This window comes from Elgaria multicarinata, chromosome 15 (genome assembly GCF_023053635.1).
Source record: "Elgaria multicarinata webbii isolate HBS135686 ecotype San Diego chromosome 15, rElgMul1.1.pri, whole genome shotgun sequence".
NCBI classification, from domain to species: Eukaryota; Metazoa; Chordata; class Lepidosauria; order Squamata; family Anguidae; genus Elgaria; species Elgaria multicarinata.
Window position 1 is genome coordinate 6495549 of NC_086185.1, and position 21697 is coordinate 6517245.

At 41.9% G+C, this 21697-nt stretch overlaps 1 protein-coding gene across 7 annotated transcripts in view; it reads left to right on the top strand.

The window, feature by feature from the left end:
• The first annotated feature begins 5724 nt into the window (after positions 1 to 5724).
• The window catches only part of MAP7D3 (MAP7 domain containing 3), a 44118-nt gene continuing 28145 nt past the window's right edge, over positions 5725 to 21697 (top strand). For 6 of the 7 annotated variants that reach the window (XM_063142125.1, XM_063142126.1, XM_063142130.1 and 3 more), the window contains exons 1-6: positions 5725 to 5820; positions 15578 to 15679; positions 16167 to 16247; positions 18218 to 18381; positions 19366 to 19477; positions 19895 to 19915. In XM_063142125.1, coding sequence (XP_062998195.1) covers positions 5748 to 5820; positions 15578 to 15679; positions 16167 to 16247; positions 18218 to 18381; positions 19366 to 19477; positions 19895 to 19915 — 553 coding nt within the window. In that variant the 5' untranslated portion in view covers positions 5725 to 5747. The remainder of the gene's footprint in view (positions 5821 to 15577; positions 15680 to 16166; positions 16248 to 18217; positions 18382 to 19365; positions 19478 to 19894; positions 19916 to 21697) is intronic. The other variant, XM_063142127.1, reaches the window with a different exon arrangement.

Sequence of the window (21697 nt, forward strand, 5' to 3'; positions counted from 1 at the left end):
GGCCTACAACTCCCATCAGTCTTAGGCAGCATATCCAATTGTGAGGGATCATGGGAGTTGTAAGCTGAAATGTCAGGATGGCTACAACTTGCCTACCGCTGCAGATGGTGACAACAATAAAACACAAGGGAAGAACAGCATTGCTGTTATTCCAGGAGATGGCGCCAGAGCTTCGTTATTCTCTTCTGCAGCCTAGGAAAGGTGAAATCCTTAACAAACAGATAATGCTGAGCAAAAAGTTAAGGATATATACAATAAATATATACAATTTAATGTACAAGAATAAAATTGGAATTAACAATAATATTGCAGTAAAAGTGCAATAACGTATTGCACAGGAACAAATATCCAACAGAAACAACATAAAATGAACAGGCCAAACGTGTTTCAACACAAATGCAGGCTGCTGTATGCTCTCTGAAGATTTAATTGGGCTGACTTTACAGTTCCCACAGTTGTGTGGTGGAAGGTGTCACTCCCTTTTAAAAGTAGTACAGGGCGTAGATAAAAACTACAACCCAGGCGGTTTTGGAAAAGGCTGAGGCCCTGTACTACTTTTAAAAGGGAGTGAAACCTTCCACCGCCCTTCTGTCCCTCTGTATTGACGTCCTCGTGCTATGTCGCAGAACGTCCCTTCTTGTAGGGGGGTGGGGGTGCATTGAAGGGTGGTCTTGCTGATGAAAGAGGAGGACAGGGTGGTTCTCCACCAGCGTGCCGAGTCGGTCGAATGGATTTTTGTTGCTCCAGCCCCACTCTCATTGCTCTATCATCCACCCATTTCAACTTCTCTCTGTTTTTTTGCCTGCTGTACAAGGTGCCCAGCCGACGAACTGCTAAATCGCTAAACTTTAGTTAACAAAACGAGAGCGGGCAGGGGGAGGTGTCCACATCCATCAGAATATACATCAACCACAAGAACCAATGGAGGTTGTGGGCTCTCCCACAGTAGAGGCATTCAAGAGGCAGCTGGACAACCATCTGTCAGGGATGCTTTAGGGTGGATTCCTGCATTGAGCAGGGGGTTGGACTCGATGGCCTTGTAGGCCCCTTCCAAATCTGCTATTCTATGATTCTAACTGGAGAGGGAAGGAGAAAGGATGGGGTGGGGCGCTAATACCAGGAAGTGTGAGCCGGCTTGGTGAAAAAGTAAACAAGGCAAAATAATGCAACAACGCATGCACGCAAAAGTGACCGGTGATTGACGCACTAATGAAACAGAGGTGGAAATCGCGGATGCATACCAGGAAAAAAAAGTAGGTGTGATGGAGCACTTTGAAGGGGTATAGGCAAGTGTTTTTTCTGGTGTTTGTAACTTGAAATTGTAGAGCAATGATTTTAATGGTGCCCATGTATTGTATTGTTTTAATTGGGGTGTTAGCCATCCTGGGCTCCTTGCAAGGAATGGCGGGATATAATTATAAATAAATAAATTACACAGTGCGGGGGTGATCAAAACATCTGCCTGCATTTTTTTCAGCTCTCCTTGTGGTCGCTGCTTCTATAGGGACTGTTATGACAATCACCTGCATTTTAAAATTTACCACTACACCACTGCAAATTGTTAGCGTAAGCAAAAGGTTTGCCTCCTTTGCTAGGCTGGTGTAAAAAGAGGAGCGTGATGTCAAGGAAGAAGCAAGCCCGGCAGCTGGCTGTAAATCTAACTCATGTGTTTCATGTAGGAGGCGGAATTAAAAAGCCGGAGGGGAAGTATTTGACTGAAGCCAGGAAAGAAAACCTCTGCATTATATTTGAAGTTGTTGCTCCATCGTCGCATATGGCGCTTGGAATAAGACACAAGAGGATCTATTTGCCAATAGAAGGGGGAATAATTCTGCAGAGCAGACTGACAAAGAGCCTTTTTTTAAAGCAAGCAAACAAAAACAACACTGGAGTCATTTAGTGATGTGACATCTTTTTACAGCAGAATACAGGAGAGCTATAGTCTAAACCACTGGGAGAGGTTCCCACAAAGCCCTGTTGGCTTCAGATCAGCCTGCTCCCTTCAGCTGCTGCCTCGGGAGTAAGAGTGCGCATTTTATCAGAAGACAAGACCTGGGATTTCTCATAACCGCAAGAGGGGGTTGCCAAAACAGGAAAGTCCATTGCATCTGCTACTTTGCTGCAATCCAATGTTAACTTCCTCAGAAGTAAACCCTATTGACATTAAGAGGGGTTACTTCTGAATGAAATTAGGGTTGCCAACTTTTAAAATCTGCCCCGGCTCCCCTGCCTTTAACAGAAGATTGATCCTCAGATATTAGCAGGTGATCATATTTATCTCCTACATGCTGGGAAAATGTCACTCACTGATTTCTGCATATGAAACTGTTGTTCAAGGCAGAAAAGCAAGCTCTCTCTGTGTGTTTACTTTTTCTGGTTGGTTGGTAATTCCAGTAAATATTTCTTTATTTGTTTTCTATTTGTTTTATATAATGCACTTCCTCTGTATAAATATTATACATATTTAAAACCTCCAACAAAATAACTAAAACAGCAATATAACACGATGCACTCTGTCTCAGATTGTAAAGTCCCCCAAAATTCAAGTGAACAGACAGGTTTTTAGTTGTCGTCTGAACCTCAGCAATGTGAAAAAATCCATTTTGCAAAATTGCTTTATTCAGAACAGGAATTTCATCCTGCCCTAAATGGACCAATTTTGTGGAGTGGGTTTTTACAAGAACAGCTCTCTTCATCATGACTCCTTCAAATGAAACATACTTTTTCGATTAGAACCAAGAAAGCCTTTGTAACACTCATAGTGCAGTAACAGCAGACTCATAAAATTTGAATGCATAATTTCAGCAAACTGTGAATCCAAAGATTGGATCTGATTGTGCTATCACCTATTTTCTCAAATCCTCAAGAAACCTATTACCACATCGAAATGATTCCTTATTTAGCTGTGATTGCATTATGGTAATACACACAGTTAAAGGAACCATGCCAGAAGGAGAATGGCAATAGAATGTGAACCTCCAAGAATATTTTCCCCCCAAAGTCAAGGGTTGAGATTTATATAAAGAAAACCAATTGTCCCTTCACCTTAATCATTAATCAAAGAAAGATGCAGCTCTAAAATCAGGGTTTAATCAGATACACCAAACATTCTTAAAATGGGATTACAGGTCCTTAGATATTAGCCTACATATGCAATGGGCACTTCAGGTATTCATGTTACTAATTTTGTCTGTCTGTCTTTCTTTCTTCCTTCCTTCCAATTTTACCATTGAATTTGTTCCCTCTGTCACTTTGTCTCAAGAGAGTCTGTCTGTGTTTTAATTACAATTTAAAATACAAACAGAATTTAATATACATATATTCAAACTCCGCCAAATTAGGAGTCTTATAGCAGTGTGCATATATGTGTTAATGCATAACTAACTCTGTGGTAAATTGCACTTTTGGGGGGGGGCAGTTACCAAATTACTATATATGGTGAATCAATATATTATCGAACCATATGCTTCGTTATCCTGAATTGCTCAGGGGGTTCCTGATGTTTCCACTGTTTTAAGAATTACTGCTCTTTGGAATGAAGCTGAAATTGCCTGCAAAACGTATAAATGTTCCAACATTGTTCCAAGATATATATATATATATATATATATATATATATATATATATATTTAAAAATCTTTGGCTATTGAACCACTGTGAATATGACTATCAAGGGCACAGTACTAATTTTGAACTGCCACATTGAGAACTGCCTTTTTCAGAGTCCCAGTCTATTTATTATTTAAAGCATGAGAAATGCCTAGTGAATTAAGAGCAAGAAATATTATCTGAATTGACCATTTCCAACTGGAATATTAAAGAAGGAGAAGGAGAAGGAGAAGGAGAAGGAGAAGAAACTTTATCAATTTAATCAAACAACAAATAAAAAAAATTCAGAAAGCCAATAACAATAACAATCAAATTGCCTACTTTGCACAAAAGCAATGTCATAATAATAGTGACCAAGAAACAAATAATCATAGAAGCTTGATAGTATTCATTTGCTGCTTCAAGCAAACACATGACAAATTGCAGAGATGTGACCCAGAATCCTTTGCAGTGTCACAGAGGATGTTGTCACAGTTGTCCACTTGGAGATTTGCATCTCAGCATCCTTTATGACATATCTCAGAGCACATGCAGTTTCATTGGCACTACTTAAAAATATTGCCCCTGCGAGCAGCCATTTGGGTCTCTTGTCAAGTTGGGCCAGAACCCTCGTATTAAATCAAGGAAGGGAGAACCAAGACTTGGGTTCCTGTCCCAACCGATGGCGCCAGCAGTAAGGTGGAGGCATCAGGTGAGGTTGGCAATGGCTGCCATGACCCAGGAATGAGTCCTGGTTGATGCATGTAGGATGGGTCTATCAAGGAACATCAGAACTCTGCTCACACAGTGGCCAACCAGTAGTCAACCAGGGACCAACAAGGCAGGACATGGTGCAACAGCACCCTCCCACCCGTGTTCCCCAGCAACTGGTACACACAGGCTTACTTGGAGATAGCACATAACCATCAGGGCTAGTAGCCATGGATAGCCTTCTCCTCCAGGAATTTATCCACCCCCCTTTTAAAGCCATCCAAATTGGTGGCCATCACTACATCCAAATTGGCTATTAGCCACGGTAGCTAGGCTACCTGGAACCAAATGACAAGTGTTGTCTTTCCTTCTTATTACTATATTCTGCCTTTAGCTCCAGAGATCCTGATGGGTTTTGCTGTGGGGCGACTAGGAAGGATCACCCAGAGACCAGCACATGAAATGGTGTGCTGGGTTCGAGCTCAACAGCCATGTGCACTAGTGTGCATGAAAGTGATCAGAGTATTTAGAGTATATGCTATGCATGCAAAAGGTTCCAGGTTCAATTCCTTGCACCTCCAGGCAGGGTGCTGGGGGTGGGTGGGTGAATCCTGTTCAAAATCCTGGATAAATGCTGCCAGTCAGTGTATAGATAATGCTAAGCTACGCAGATCTACAATTTGACGGGTATAAGGCAGCTTCCTTTGTTGTTAAGATGATAATAATACTCTACCTCTAGTGTCCTATGTGAAAGGATTTTTTAAAATTTTATTTTATTTATTTTGTGAGGAAACGAAGAAGAGGCAACGGGATTCGAACCCGCGACTTCCAGGTGGAGAGCGCGCGAACACTGCCTGCGGAGGGCGGGCGGGCGAGAGAGAAAGAGAGAGAGAGAGAGAGAGAGAGAGAGAGAGAGGTGCGGGCGGCGGCTCGTGGCTCCCTGAGGCGGGCTGGGAGAGGGCAGAGAGCGGGATGCTGCTAAAGGCGCGCTCCCGCCTCTCTCTCGGCAGCCCTTGAAGAGGTCAAGCGAGAAGGAAGGCGCACGCCGATCGATCCATTCCCGAGCATGCGCATTGCGCCGCCACGACCCCGCGGGTCAGTCCCATTCCCGCTCTCTTCCCCTCTTCCTTCCTCAAGGCGGCGCTGCAGGGGGGGGGAGGAAAGGAGGTGGAGGCGCGCGCGCGCTCTGGCGCGTGGCCTGCCTTGCCTTGCCTTGCCTGAGGGAAAGCGAGAGGGCGCGGCTTTGGTCCACCCCGCGCATGCGCAGTGCGCCCGCCGCCGCCGCTCAGTCCCGCTCGGAGGTTCTGCGCTCGCTTGCGTGTGTGTGTGTGTGTCTGTGAGGGAAACAGGATTCAATCCGGCGGAGGAGCGGAGTGGACCAGCGGGGCTCCCTTCACACACGCGCACCATTGCCGACTGACCCCCCCCCAATCCTCGGGCGGCCGAAGATGGCGGAGGGCACCGGAGCCGCGCCGCCGCCTCCGCCTCCGTCGTCCCTCAAGGGGCTGCGGGAGCAAATGGGTGAGAGGCGGGCGCGGGCGGGGCGCGGGGCCACCAACGGACAGTTTCCTGTCACGTCCCCCCCCCCTCCCCAGCACAGGGCGAAGCCAAGGGCACGTCACGCCCCCTCCCTGCTCCTTCTGCCCACACCCCAATTTGGGGGGCTCCCCTAAAAGTATGGGTCCCCCTCACACCAAGTGATACCTGTCCTGTATCGAGTGCTGCCCCTCTCCTCCATGTAGGACAAACCCCCCTGCTTCCTCTGCCCCCCCATTTGGGGGGCTCCCCTAAAAGTGTGAGACCCCCCACACACCAAGTGATTCTTGTCCTGTATTGAGTGCTGCCCCTCCCCCCTCCCATGTAGGACAAACCTCTCTGCTTCCTCTGCAACCCCACATTTGGGGGGGTCTCCTAAAAGTGTGAGTCCCCCCACACCAAGTGATTCTTGTCCTGTATCAAGTGCTGCCCCTCTCCCGCTCCCATGTAGGACAAACCTCCCCTATATATTCATAACACAAACCTCCCCTATACATTCATTTGGGGGGGGGGTCTTTCTTGCTTCCCCCACCCTTAAATGCTTCACTCACTCTAGATTTAGGCAGACACACCAGCTTGCACCTTACATGCCTTATGGGTTTTCCTCTCTGCTTTCCCATCACCACTTCACTCTTTTTTTTTATTGTGAATATTAACAAAATAGAACTGAAAATCCCATCCCCACTTTACTCTTTTTGTTATCTGAACTATTTCATCAGCTTTTGATTTATAGTTTTGCACACACACACACACAGTCCCCCCCTCCTGTATTGTTTCTAGGGCCCATTTTATTCTCTCCTCCTCCCCCCATCCTTAAACTTTGTAATTTTTCCTGGCTTAAGTACTTCTTCCCCCTACTTTAAATTCATTCTTCTCTCTTTGCCTAAACCTACCCCTTATATTCCTTTTGACTTCCTGTCTTCTCCCCCATCCACCTCTGTCTCATTTCAAGCACTTCGCTAACTGCACATACACCTATGTGTTATTTATTTCATTTATTACATTTATATACCGCTTTAATGGTCAAAACTGTCTGGGCAGTACCTACAGACCAGCCTGTTTCTCATATTTTTGAGGGGTGTGTGTTAAGCTCTTCCCTACTTCACCCCCATTCTGTCACAGCCCCATTTCAAGAGCTGCCCCCTCAATTGGATTCATTCATTACCACTCCTACCTCCAGCCTGCCCACATCTTGCTCCGTTTTGTTGTCTTTCCTATCTGAAGTGCTCCCCTATATCTAGGTCCCTCCAAATCTGCTTTTTCATCCCCCATTATAGTGGTGTTTGTGTTCCCCATTTAGTTTTGTTTTTATGTTTAAATGTTTCCACCCTCTTCCCTGTCATCTACCCCCCCCACACACACACAAAATACCTGTCCTGTCTCCATTCTCTTATCCAGTTTACAAAAGAAAGAAAACAGACCCTTGCATTTATACTTATTTGATCCAAAAGGTCAAAATAGATTAATATGGAATCCTTAATTTAAGTTTTTTTCCTCTTGCCTCCCCTTTTTCTAAAAAAATAAAAACACACCCAACAACCCTGAAACTCTGTAACCTGAAATTGTAGGCAGAATTCCCTCCTAATTCTCCTCTCTGCTGCAGTTACAGAGACTAATTGACAAGCCCCACACATCTCTCCCCCCCCCCCCCAATAACCTCTACTCTGCAGTTCTCTGAGCTGTTTCCTCTCTCCAGGCTTTGATTTCCGTTGAAAACTGCAGTATTGTGCAGGGATTTAGTTACTGTCTTTTTTTTAAAGAGTCTCCTGTCTGCTGTGTATAGAGATGTGGACTGCTTTAGATTTTTATGTTGATATGCATTTTTTCTTGCTTCTGTTATGAATTCTTGACAGGCCAGTTTCCCAGTGGTTTACTGGAAACTTTTACCTCATTTTTTATTTTGTTCATGTGTCATCTCTCTGTGGTGCATGAGAACTCAGGTGAAAAGATGTCCAGCTAACTATGATTCCCCCCCCCCCCAACTACCACAAGATATGGCAATGGCCATGAACTTAGATGGCTTTAAAAGGGGATCAGACAAAATTCATGTAGGACAAGGTTATCAATGACTTCTGGTCATGATGGCTATATGTTTACCTCCAGGATCAGAGGTTACAACATCAGGAGAGGGGTGTTATTGCCCTCATGTCATGTTTTTGGCCTTCCTAAGGCATTTGGTTGGCCATTGTGAGAAACAAGATGCTGCACTAGAATGGCCCTGTTGTCAAATACATCAGAGCTCTTTGAGGTTATTAATGTTACTGTGGTAGTTTGCTGATGGCATAATGGAAGAGGCTGCAGCAGTTAACAATATTACATTTTGATTCTGTATTGCTTTACGTTTACATTCATCCATCCTTAACAGTATTAAGGTGCTTCGTCTATTCTCATTTTACAAATAGGAAGCTTAGGCTAATAGATGGTGGCTGTGGTTGAACTGTGATTTTTATTCATGATTCAAATCCAGCACTTCACTTTCTCAATCTAGCATTATAACACAGAGAGCTTCGGCTATTGGGCGGTAAAGAAATGCAATAAATAAATAAAATAAATAAATAAATAGCAACATCTTAGAAAATCGCATTGAGATTTTTCCTGTCTGTGTGAAATTAGATGATACATTAGCATTAAGGGGTTCTGAGAAAAACTACACATGATGCAAGAGATCCCTGACATCTTTTTATTTCATTATAAGCAATTTACATGGAAGTGGGGTGGGAGTGAGTGATTTGGATCAGGCCTGTGTTGTAGGGGGGAGGATTAAACCCTACTCCTCCCCTAAGGCCCCAGTTCAAATTGTGAGGCCCAGCAATGGCTTTTAATGAAAGAAAGAGATATCAGGAGATCCAGACACTGTTGTCCTGTGCGCTAAGTCTAGTTTTTTTGTGATCTGCTCAGTTGTGAATGTTTTTGGAATTGCTTGTGAATATTTGTATTCACCTATCTATACTGTTCAGTTTAGTGTGTGTGTGAGTAACCCAAAATAGTTTTGAGTTGTTCCACTGTAGCAGAATATATGGATTACACCAAAGATTTGTGCTTTCAGATAAGAAAGCTTACTTTATCATTAATTCCCAAGTAATAATACTTATTACAGAATGTAATCTAGTAGGCCTGTTAACTGTTTTCTCTTAGGACAGAGATGGAGAATGTGTGGTCCTCCAGATGTTGTCAGTCTGTAGTTCCTACCATCTCACACCATTGGCTATGCTGGCTAGGGCTGATGGGAACTGCAATCCATCAATTTCTAGAAGACCACCCTTCTCTTAGGCGATAGGGTATAAAACCTTTAATCTTCCAATGAGATCTAGAGAATAATTATCTTTTGGTACTCAAGGCAGATGGTGGCTGGGTCTTCCTTTTCCTCATTTGTCAAAAAAAAAAACCCTAAATGAGTGATTTTGAAATATCACTAACAGTTTTCTTGCAGTCCCACAGCCCACAACTGGCTGCACTGGAGGTGGTAGCTGATAAAACTGCTAATGTGAACATGGTATATTCTTTAGAGTTTGTGGATTCTAGTACTTGTCACTGCCTATACCCAACACACCCTCCCCCTCCTCAATGGGCAACACAATGAAATTGAGAGATACACTGTCCTGTTCCACAGCTGTGGTACCTAATTCTGTAAGTAATAGTAAAACGGACAAGGATTCTACCAGTTTTCTCTGCCTTTAGCAGCAGATCAGTGGAGTAATAGAACCACATGCAGCAAGCAGGGGGAAGTAACAGTTTTTCAAACAAATAATGCAAGGCAAACTCCTATCTTTCTTGAAAACAAGTCCACAAAGGTTGCCACCTCACAACACTTTTACCAGCCAGCTCACTCACGTGTACCCACAACAGAGGTACAATGGCAGCACAAATAGGCTTCAAGTACAACCTGAACTGCCATCACTGGGATTTCCTGTTTTTGTATGGCTACTTAAAATGCCATGAGGTTGATGTGACCTCTGAATGTATGCTAAGAAGGCCGGCTCCTGTCTAGTCATGAAGCCCTTGTGGGAGAGACTCACTGAAAGAGCTGATTCTCCTACTGTGGAACCACGACATACAGTCATGGTTCCCCATTTGGGGGAATTCAAATGGATTAAATGCTTAGAATCCAGTGGATTCTGCAGGGATACCTCAAGGGTCATGTGTTTTCTAATGTAGATGGGAGAGTGGGAAACGTGGCGCATTCTCCCACCCCTTGGAGATACTGCTGTGCTGCTCATTTGGTTGTGCTTTATAAAAATGATACAATACACTAATCATTCTGATTAGACAGGATCCTGTATCTTATTGGCGTTTTTTTAAAAAAGTCATGCCATCCTGGGAGTTGGGAGTGACCGTAGTTCAGTGGTGTTGCCCCTGGTTTACATGCAGAAAGTCCAGGTTCAATCCCTGGCATCTCCAGGTAGGCCTGGAAAATATCCTGCCTGAAATCCTGGGAAGCTGCTGCCAGTCAGTGCCAACAATGCTCAGCTCGATGGACCAAAGTTCTGACTCAGGCGTGTTCCTATGTTTCCAGAGATACAGTTTAGGCTGCTGTTAAGGTTGTGTTGGTGTCAGTGACGCAGCTGAGAAGATGCTTATTTTGTATATTTCAGTCCTTGATTCTATAACATAGAAATGGATGGACTATCCCCTGATGCCGTTGTAGGTGGCGGTTGCATCTAATTCACCTGTGTTTGGCACCCAGTTAAATTGGAACATGGCTGTGCCAACCCCTTTTGCAAATCCATTGAACTGACTTATAACTGCACGTGGAGGGTTCTCAGTTGTTAAAACATTCACCCAAATGACTTTTTATTTGGGAAGCCAGAAGGAATTTATTCTCACTCTGAACAATCTGTAATTTAACATTACATTCTTGTGCTTGGTATAACTGCTGGATCTTCAAGTAATTTGTACATAACACCCAGTTGCTGTTGGGGAAAACTGTGAGCCTTATGAGATGACAATACTTTCAGTGGTGGCACCAGCAAAAGAGCAGGGTCAAAGTGCTAGCGTGAACATCATCAATTATAAGGCTTGATAAAAGTAATAATGAAAACTCACTCATCAAGAAAATGGAATATTGGGGGTTAAAATGCAACAGCACTGTTTTTTTCCACTTGCATACCACATAATAGAGGCATTATTGTATCTCTAGAGAAAGACTTTTAAGTTGTGATTTCAGAGTTTGACTGGAATTCGTTGTGATTTGCAGTGCTAGGCTCTATTGTCAATGGGTTTTGGTTGTGGGGGGCAGGGAACCTGCTGTATTCAACAATGGTATGCCTGCAAGCTTGAGGACAACACAAGCTTTCAGGGGGAAGGAAGAAACTTTCCTCACATAAGGGGAGGAGAGAGGAAGCTAGTCCACTTTCCTGTCCTGAGAGCAGGGAAGTAAAACAAAGAAATATGAAAAGGAGAGCAGAATTTCTAAACACAGTGAGGTGGGAGAGACCATGAAAACAGGAAAGAATCAACATCTGTTTTAGCATAAAGTAGTGTAGATGCATTACACCCAGGATATTAAAACTTTATTTACAGAAAGTGTCCTTACTTCTGTATTGTTGAATGAATTTAAATATCTTTCATTGCAAATGCACACTGCTACTCTGAATTAATGAGGGAACATGTACGTTGGGCTGGTCTGAATAGTTCCTTATCCGTAGCATACCTTTAATGTCACACTGTGGGGCAGAACTTGGGCGGAGATCTCTCCGGAATTGCTATGCTGAAACATCAAAGCAGCTGGAGTGATGGTGGCAGTTGCACATGTCATTAGTGAGTGGGTCATTAGTGAGCACAATTAGGGGTTAATGTTTTGCATTTCGTTTACAGTAGTGTTGGCAGATCTGTATATTGAAAGTGGAAATAATTGAGATTTGACATGTTTGATGTTGGTGTATTGTTAGATAGTTATACATTTTAAAGTCTCTTACAGATGTTGGTTATTTTGCGCAAAGAAATCAGCATAGTTCTTGGTTGATTAGATAGGAACATTGTGAGTTACTAAATTTGTACTGTAAGTTCCATGTAGTGGGAATATATCTTCTATTTACTTTAATCTATAGAACACCATGTGTGATATTATTAATGAGCATTAGGCCGACATATTGGAAGAGCTTTTCAGAATCTCGATGGAAGCCTTTCAAAACAGGATTTCTTGAGTTTTCGGTGGTCTGTTTCAGACTGGAGCTGTTCCAGTGATGGCTCTCATGTTGTGTTTAGATATCTTTCGGTACACTGGTTCTCCACAAAAGAACTCAGTGAGCAAGTGCAACCTGCCCCACTTTGCTCTCTGTTTTAACTATACTTAATTAATTGTCCCCCTCTTAACAAAGGCAAAGTAGTGAAGGGAGTTCATAGCCGTTTGCTAGTAGTCTAGTTAGCATTGTAGGGATTTCTTTTGTGAGCGCTCTCAATTACAGTACAAAGTTAATGTACTGAAAAAGATATTGTGCAAACAGAATCCAGAAAATGTCTCCGCACAACATTTGCAATCTGAAACAAACCTTTTCTCACATTGTGAGATGGTCTCTACTTAAGAGAGTTAGGGCACAATTCAATGCCTGTTTATACAAAAAAAAAAGAGGTACAACTCCCATGTTGGGTGGGGAATCCTGGGAGTTGTAGGACTTTTTTCTCATTAAACAGACATAGGACTGCATCCTTAATATCTTTAAAAGTGCTAGCATGGGAGATCTAGGACAATGTAGCGAAGAGACAGCAATATTCAAAATTATGTGAACTATGTTATTGATGAATACTGTTCATTCTTGCTAACACAGTAAGAGCTCTCTGTCAGGAACGTGCCCACCTACCCACCCAGCATCCACTGTATCATGATGGATACTGAATCTGACATTCTGCTAGCAATTAGCAGTAGGATGCTACTCCTGGGTAATGCCTCTGTATGTACTCTAGGCAAGACGCTCTAAAAGGTGGGCTTTTTCTGCTGCCTGAGGCAAGCCATTTTTGTCCTAACTTTCATTCACACATCTAAATCTTCTCTGAAATCTTACTTTTCTGTCTAGGGACAGTATATCCTTTGCCTACACAACTGTTGAGGGGGTCCTCAACCTACTCTGCTCTGTAATTAGTCCAATCTGGAAGGGACTCTGAACTATAGGTTTCTGCAAATCATCCATGTGTGTGTGTTTTATACCACTTTCCTGCCCACATGTTTACAAAACCTGAACTTGAGATGTAAGTTGCTAAAAGTGTTGTCTTCTGGCAGAACTGTCTTGCACTTACTTCTTCAGTTCACTAGCAGTAACTATTGCTTCATTGCACTCACTGCTTTCCTTCCTCCCTATTGCTCATTGTGCCTTTTCTGCAGTTTTTGGATACAAAAAATATGGAACTTTTGCCCAATGTGAAGCAGGCTTGGCATTGTATACATCACTGGCAAGCTCTAGTTATGTTTTTACAGAACCTATATTTCTACCAATGAATTATGTCTAATTTTTACATTAACTTCATCACATTTTTATGCTAAATTAAATTATGTGAATTTGATATGAATAAATGTCAAGCAAGAAGTAAAGATGTACGTTGTAATACGTTTTCTGGCATCTGTATCTTGGACTTGAGATGAATTGAATTTTAGGATGTGGTGCTTGCTTTTTCAAGGGTTTATTTTTGTCTCTAGGGTACATTTCCAGAATCACTGGTGATGCTAATTTTGTGTGTGTGTGTAGATTCCAGATCCAATGCTTGTAGACACCTCTATATGTCTCTTTACAAAGGATGTCATGGTCTTTATTCATTTCCAGAGAAACTTTTAATAGCTTTCAAATTGTTTGAATATTCTCATTCAGGTATCTTCTTTTTAAGTAGCAGCTATTTCTTATGTGGGTCTGTGTACTGGGAACATATGAGAGGGATCTTGTGGTCTTTTGATGTGAAGTTTTGAACACCTCTTGTACCTCGCTCTCTGCTTTGTGGAAAATTAATATATTGTCTGTCTGAACCATGCTGCAGTGTGCAAAAGAAGACATCCAGTTTTAAATGCCTTGTATGCCTACCAGGACAGAAACATGTTTGTGTCATATTCCAGAAAATAGGGGAGTGCCAATTTTCTGACAAACACAATAAAAAAAATTCCACTTGCCAAAATAACTATGTTGCAGTATCTCTAGTAGTTCTCCTTGTCTCAAAGGAGCCACAATGCTGTATCTAGATAGGATTGGGGAAAACCTTTGTCCCGAGCTGCAGCAGGGAATTAATTCAAGGCAAGGTGACAGCTGCAGGTGACAGTTTGGAGTTGCTGAATGAGTGTTGTAACCAGCATTTATCATTGACTTCAGACAGGATTAAGCACTTTGAGGTGATTGTTCTCGGGTGCAGCCTTAGGAGGATTATTACCATGACAGAACAAGTTGTCATGGAGAGGAGAAATGCTCTTCCTTGTTCCCGTTCTACAGTGCTCAATTAGAGGGAAGACTAAAATCAGTGGCAATGAAGCTAGTCGCCTTCTTTTGTTTGTAGAATCCTCCATGTTTATCATTAAACTTAATATCTTTTGATCAGCTGGTGAAGAGGCACTTTCTTCTCTGAAATCAGGGTTTACCTCTTCTTTTAAGTTTTACATATTACTTATGTTTTAGATTCCTGGTCTTTCATTTCCTGTGTAGTTGTTTTGGCAAGGTCTTCATTAACTGGATTGCCCTACATAATTGGGTTTTATCAAGAAACAGGACACATTAACATTGCGGAAAATCATAGGCATATCTTTATTCAAAATATCTATATGGGAAATTTTGAAAATGTACATTGCAATGTGTCACTGGAAAGCAGCCATTAACATATGAGGATAGGGAATGAGTTCACTTATCCTACAATGTCAGAACTGAAATAAGAGGGGGAAAGGTACAGGAGACACAACAGCTTCCATGAAGCAGAAATGTAGAATTCACATATTTGCCTCCATTCCTTATTAATAAAATGGATACCAGTGGCCTATGTACTTCAGTAGATCATTGCAAGGTTAAATAGGAAGGAAACTAGCTTCCCTGAAGCTAGAGCAGTGTTGGTTGCTGAGAGATGAACAGGTGAAACATTAGCAGGGAAAGACGTTGATGCACATGACTTTGAATTTGAACAGAAGCTTATTCGAGTGGGAGCTAAGGGATGAAGAGAAAAGAATAGCCTCTAAATTTGCTCTAGCTGTGATTGCAGTGATGCGTGGGTCACTGAAAAGAAGGTAGGCATTTCATGGCAGGTGAGGGCATCTGATTGGTAAGGTTACCAATCTTTTTTGAGTGGCCAAATGTTGAGGTTCTCAAACTTTGTCTTAATCTGCCTCAGGTCAACTCCTGAGCAGTTTGAACCCCTTCAAGTGGAATTAACAAACGAGCAATGGCTTCTCTACCAGCTTCAGCTCATTCCAGCTATGAAAACATGCGGATCAACGGGAATTGAATAGTGTGGAGTCACAATAAATTCACATAATAATTCTTAAAAATATAACAAAATGCCACACTAACTTACACTCTTAATCCTTATTACAACAAACCAGTCCAAATGGAAGGAGCTGCACACACCCGGGGTGTGTGTGTGTGTGTGTGTCTGTTTTCAGGCCTCCAGAAGAGGAGTTCTAGATCCATGAGCTATTAATTTTTGGAGATGTCTGTCCCAAGGACAGATATCTCCAAAATAGTGGTACTAGCATGTTTTCCATGAAGCATATAACCATAAATACTGGCACATGACATGCATTATGGATTTTAGTTTTAACTATGTTTGTGGTATTGTTTTCTTACAGTTGCTGCAGCCCAAGCATTAGCAGAAGAAAGAAGAAATCAAAGTGGTGTTAGTCCTGTTCCAGTCCATTCCCCAATAAGTGTAAAATCATCAACTAAACCAGGTAAAATCCTTGTTTCAGTATGAATTTTATGTTTCTCTCATCTTCTTGGTAGTGGTTCTTTGCACCTCTTTGATTTTGAATTCATCTGTGCTCCTTTAGGGGTGAGAATATAACCTGCTTGATCTGTTTTAAGATTTTTTAATTGCATATTCTCATTCTCAAAGGGCTTCATTTTGTCATCTGTCTGAATTTAGATTGGGATTGGTCTACTCAGGCCAGTGAAGGTTACGCTATTGTGACATGGGAAATGGTGACAGCACTGCATAGTTGCCTTACAGATGTGCATGTCAAGAAACAGAGCAAAACTTCCTATTAAGTGTATATATGGTTGAGAAACTACCAGTGGCACAGCCATTTCCATGTTGCAAGTAAATATGAATTGTTGCACATGAATGTGGACATGCATGTATGAAAATGTGGGAATTGATCATTTGTTTCTTTGAAAGTCTCAGGTTCGTAAACAGGTTGAATTTTCTATCCCTTACAGTGATAGATGGCTCCATCATGAGATCAGAAGAGAGGCAAAGGCTAGCCAGGGAGCGTAGAGAAGAACGAGAGAAGCAACATGGTATGGTTGTATTTAACTATAGAAAAGGAATATTAAGGCTTGTGAAGGCAAGACCTCCTTGCGTTTTATGAATGTGCGTGATTGCAGCGAAGGACGGATGAATGGGTCTATTTATGGTCAATTTCACATGTGTTTCTGCAACAAAACATTTGCAAAAAAAGTATATAAATTTTTAAACACATCTTTTTGAATGCACTCCCTCACAAAACACACATTTCTAAACATTCTATCTCAGTGGTTCTCAACCTTCCTAATGCCACGACCCTTTAATACAGTTCCTCGTGTTGTGGTGACCCCCAACCATAAAATTATTTTCGTTGCTACTTCATAACTGTAATTTTGCTACTGTTATGAATCGTAATGTAAATATCTGATATGCAGGATGTATTTTCATTGTTACAAATTGAACATAATTAAAGCATAGTGATTAATCACAAAAACAATGTGTAATTATATATTGTGAAATATTTATTTCTAATTACAAATAAATGACCATCGGAAATATGTGTTTTCCGATGGTCTTAGGCGAACCCTGTGAAAGGGTCGTTCGACCCCCAAAGGGGTCACGACCCAAAGGTTGAGAACCACTGTTCTATCTAAAGGTACACATTTCTAAACATATCATGGCCTAAAATAAGTGTTTTAAAGGACATTTGGGTACTTTTTTTGAGCCGAGAATTGCATCGCATAGTTCGGAGAAGTGTAAAATCCGAAGTATAATTAGGTTCTGATCCACATCTTAGTCTGAGACATAAGGATCAGGACAACTTGTATTGGAATTCATGAAGATCAAATTCCTCATGTATCCCTAGTTGCAGCGTACAATCGAGAATCCAGTACAGGCTCTAAAGTAAAGCTTTCACTTTAAAAAATATATGTCTTCCTTGCCATCATCAGTGTAGAGAAGAACTTTTGAAATGCAGCGGAAGTGGCTCTTTAAAGGCTCACACAGCAGACTTGGGTCTGGCAGAGGTTTGAATAATCATATGGCAGGATTCCCTTACATAACATTCTTTCTAGGGTTGCCATGGCCCAGACACCCAGATTTCAGCAACCAAATTCTTCTGTCAATCTCCAAATGAAACTTTTTGTAGTTAAATCCTCGACTAGGCATCTGCTATTCTCTAAAATGCCATTATAGAGGTCAAAAAAGCACTTGACTTCTTGTAAGTTGCAAAATGTTTTTGAGCCCTTTGAAGTTTTGAATTTGAAATTTGGTCCCTTCTCCCTCACTCCTGCTTGCCATAGCAGGAAAGGTGTATGGGGGAACTAGAGTATCGTACTGTAGCACCATGTGGACATAAGAACAAGTAGCTTGGGCTTCTTGTGCAGTTGTGGCAGAGTTGATCTTGGTGCCTAGCATACAAGAGACTAAATACTTAAACCACTGAAGTTACATTACCTACATGCTGGGCAGACCAATAGGCCCTTATGATACTTCTCAGCTAATGAATACACAACAAATCTCTGTGTGTAGGAGACCAGAGTACTGCATACACTACCTTCTTCAAGAGTGCATAAGAACTTAAGAGGAGCCTTGTTGGATCAGACAAAGGGTCCATTTTGTTCAGCGTTCTGTTCACACAGTGGGCAACCAGGTAACAATGGGAGACTCACAAGCAAGACTTGAGTGCAACAGCACCCTCCCATCCATGCTCCTCAGCAACTGGTGCACATAGGCATACCGCAGTGGTTTATGAAATCTTAACTTGAGGATTTGAGTCCCTGCTCCTCAGGCGAGGAGAGTGAAGTGAATCCTTCCACCCAGGAAAACCCACACTCCATTGACTGCACTCTGCGGTAGGGGGTAGATCCATTGAATTGAATGAATGAGACTTAAGGTAGTTATGACTAACTTCTCATTCATTTCAATAGGTCTATGATACTCTGTTCTTTAGGAATAACATTGGGGACTACCCACTGATATTTAGTGATGTTTTACACTTTTGTAATGTTGTTGAAATAAACAGCTGTCAAAGAAACACAAATACTAGAAAAGGAGAAAAAGGCAAAGCTCCAGTATGAAAAGCAAATGGAAGAGAAGCAGAAAAAACTGAGGGAACAGAAGCTGAAAGAGCAACAAAGAAGAGCCGCAGTCGAGGAAAAGAGAAAACAAAAGAATGAAGAGGAGAAGGTACTATGCAGTTTAATATCGTTGTAACTGAGAGATGTTGCTTCAGAGCCAGTTAATTGTTTTTAAACAATTTTATTGAGCTTTAGAGTTGATCTGGAAGTCCCCCTCCCAAAGTCACTGGAATGGCTGCAGCTTCAGGAGGGGGGAATCCAGAAAGAATATAGATCCCTGGATTGTTCCCTGGATTGTTCTCCCAGGGACCATAGCATTGTACCTGAGTTGCCATATTCGGATGGGACTCCCATGCCTTCGGTAGATAGTATACCAAATTTGGTGTGGGGGGGCGGAATTAGCAACTATGAAAAGCAGAGAAAAGTTATCCTGTGCAGAATCTGGCTATTTCTTACGAGATTTTCTAATCCTTGCATTTGGTAGTGACTACTGATAATCCCTGAATACACAGTTTGCCATAACCCACTAAGTATGAAAACTTCCTATAAGCTTGGCTACCTTGTGCTCAGATGATTAGTACTTTAAGCACTTTGTATTTTTGCTACTATTATTTCCTACTTTATATAGGATTCTTGGGGTTCGGTGTGATGTAAGATCTGTTCAAAACCCTGTTTAGTGATTCTGAGTATTTCTTAACCCTGCACTTTAAAGTTAAAAATCCCCAAATGTGCACGCTCACAATACCCACTCCCTCCCTGTTTGTAGAGGATGAACCAGCGTGTGTTGCCAGCGCCAGAAGTTACCCAAACCGCAGGAGTGAGTTGCTAATCCATCAGGCCTCCTGCCACACAATAGCTGAACAAGTACAAATTAGAGCTAATGCTGTTTATTAACAAGATTGTGACTAATCAGCGTCTGCAGTCTTCACGTGTTGTCTTTTGAATTCTAATTAGTTACATAAAGTAAAAACAGGCCTTTGTTAAGAGTAAGCTCCTCAGGGAAAGGATTCTCCACTTGTTTTCCACAGGGCAAGCACGCTTAGCAGCAACTGGTTACTGCAGCCCTAATTCCAGAGATTGTTTGATTTAACAGGAGCGTTACGAAGCAGTGGTGCATCGTACCTTGGAGCGGAGCCAGAGGTTGGAAACCAGGCAGAAGAGATGGTCTTGGGGTGGCTCTGTAACAGATTCTGATGGGAAGACAGGTAGGTCTTGAGGCCCTTTTCTGCTTGCTTGAGGCAGCACCCTGCCAGTCAGAGTAGACTGTACTGTACTGGCCTACTTGGACCAACGGGCTGATTCGGTGAAGGGCAGCTTCACGTGTTCACAAAGCTGGACACACGTTGGTAATCTCATGTGGCTTCATTTAAAAGTAAAGATTAATAGTTCAGTGTGTTTTATATTTTTACATAGAAGCTTTAATATTGAGCAATCATTTCAATTTGTATAATGTAACATGATTAGGGAATGCTTCTTTAAGAGAATTAGAATACTTGACTACCACATGTAGTAAGACTAAACATGAATCCTGCATTACCCCTAATTTCTTAATATATTTCTCTAGAATTCTATCACATTTAATTATCATTGTGATCTTAGTTTCTATAAACTTTCTTCCACAGAGCTACCAACTACAGCTGAAGGTGGGTCCAGTAGGATTTAACTGCCTGCTTCCTCTTATTTTGACTAACCCACCTGCACTGGCATTCTCGTTTTTATTAGCTGGATTTAAGTGGTTATCCTTGTACAGAACTGCATTGCCTAGACGTCTGCTATAACCTGTTCAGAGCTTTAAGTCCTTAAGAATTAATGGGACCTGATTGTTAATTACTATAAAAATTGAATGGAAAGCTAATGATGGCACTTGAAACATTAACAGATGTTTGATGCGATATGGCCTTTATGTCACTGGACCATAAATAGTCCCTATTTACCTACCTACCTAGCCATCACCTATATATGCAGCTTGTCCTCTGTTTCTGTGAACTGGATTGGATATTCCTGAATTGCATGTCACATATTACTTGAAAAAGTGCATACTTCTAGGAGTCAACCCTGTTGTCTAGGGGTCCACAGAGGTATGTGGACAGTTGTTCCAGCAGAAAGCAGGTGTGTGAATGCAAGCTTTCACTGGCCATATGTTGCTGTTTGGCCTAGTGCTGCCTAGCTCTCAGAAGCATCATATAGCCAGAGATAAAGATTTTGATTCTCTTAGTCCTACGTTGTTCTAAACAACTGTTATGTGTATCTCCCTTGTATGCCTAGAATCCTCTTGGCTGAGAGGGTGTTTGGTAATGTTGTTGTTGGGTTTATCAACAATTTGCAGGATCTTAAGAACTACTCTAGTTTGAGCAATGCTCTTGATTTCTTGAGAACTCCAGTGCTTTCCATTCTCAGATTAGCACTGAGTGCTTTGTTTGGCTCCTCCACAATCACACATATCCTAGAGAGAAAATTACTCTCCAGTCTTATCTCTTGTTGCATAAAATGGAACAACCAGCATGGGATACAATTTTGCTTTAGAAGAAAAACTTGGGCAGTTTATGGCAGGTTCCATAAAAGCTTCCTTTTCGGCACATTTGCAGTTATTCCAGTTCTAGAAGTCACTTTGTCAAGAACACTAGCTTTCTCCCTGTACTCCAATGAGATTTTTTTTCTTATTTATCTTTGTCATGCTTGAATGATAAGGTTCTCGGTGTCTCTTTGCATATCCAATGTACTGCGGAGTTAACTAGTGTTGATCATAGATCTTGAACACGATTCACGTGTTACATACAGTTCCTTGAAGAAGTAATTTGTTCTGGTTCTCCCCTGATCTTCCTTCCTATCAGCTCTGAAAGTTAGCAGTCTTGCAGATTGTTTTCTGTAGACTTATCAGGGCTGCAGTCATTCATGTTGACAGAAGTAACAGATCTTTGTTTTAGGGCAGTCTGCAATGCCCTACCTAGAGTAAACACTGGAGATTTAAAATGAGAGGCACTTGATCTCATCAGAACCAGAAGAACTTCCCATTTTAAAACCAAAGAGGATCCATGCAAAGGCATCTCCACATTCGGCTATCAAAGTGGAAAGGTGGGCTGGACATGATTCCCTGCTGCTGCTCATCTTCAGTTTGTTCCCCTTTTACTACAACGATGAAACCAACTGAAGAGTTCTGTTGGTTTCAGCAATCCTCATGACCAGTTTGTCATATAAACATGCTAGTAATAAGACTCTGCACTAACTGTATCCAGAGGGTGTTTCTATAGCAAATTTGGGGGAAGGATCCATTAGGAAGCCTTCTTGGCCGCCTTGTATGTGTGACTTTATTTACTAACAGCTTTGTCAGCACTTTTGTTGCAGTGCCAGCAATATGTTTTAAATGTCACATTGTGCAGAATTCCAGATTTATTTTCTGTTGCATTCTGGTGCCTGCAGCATGCCTA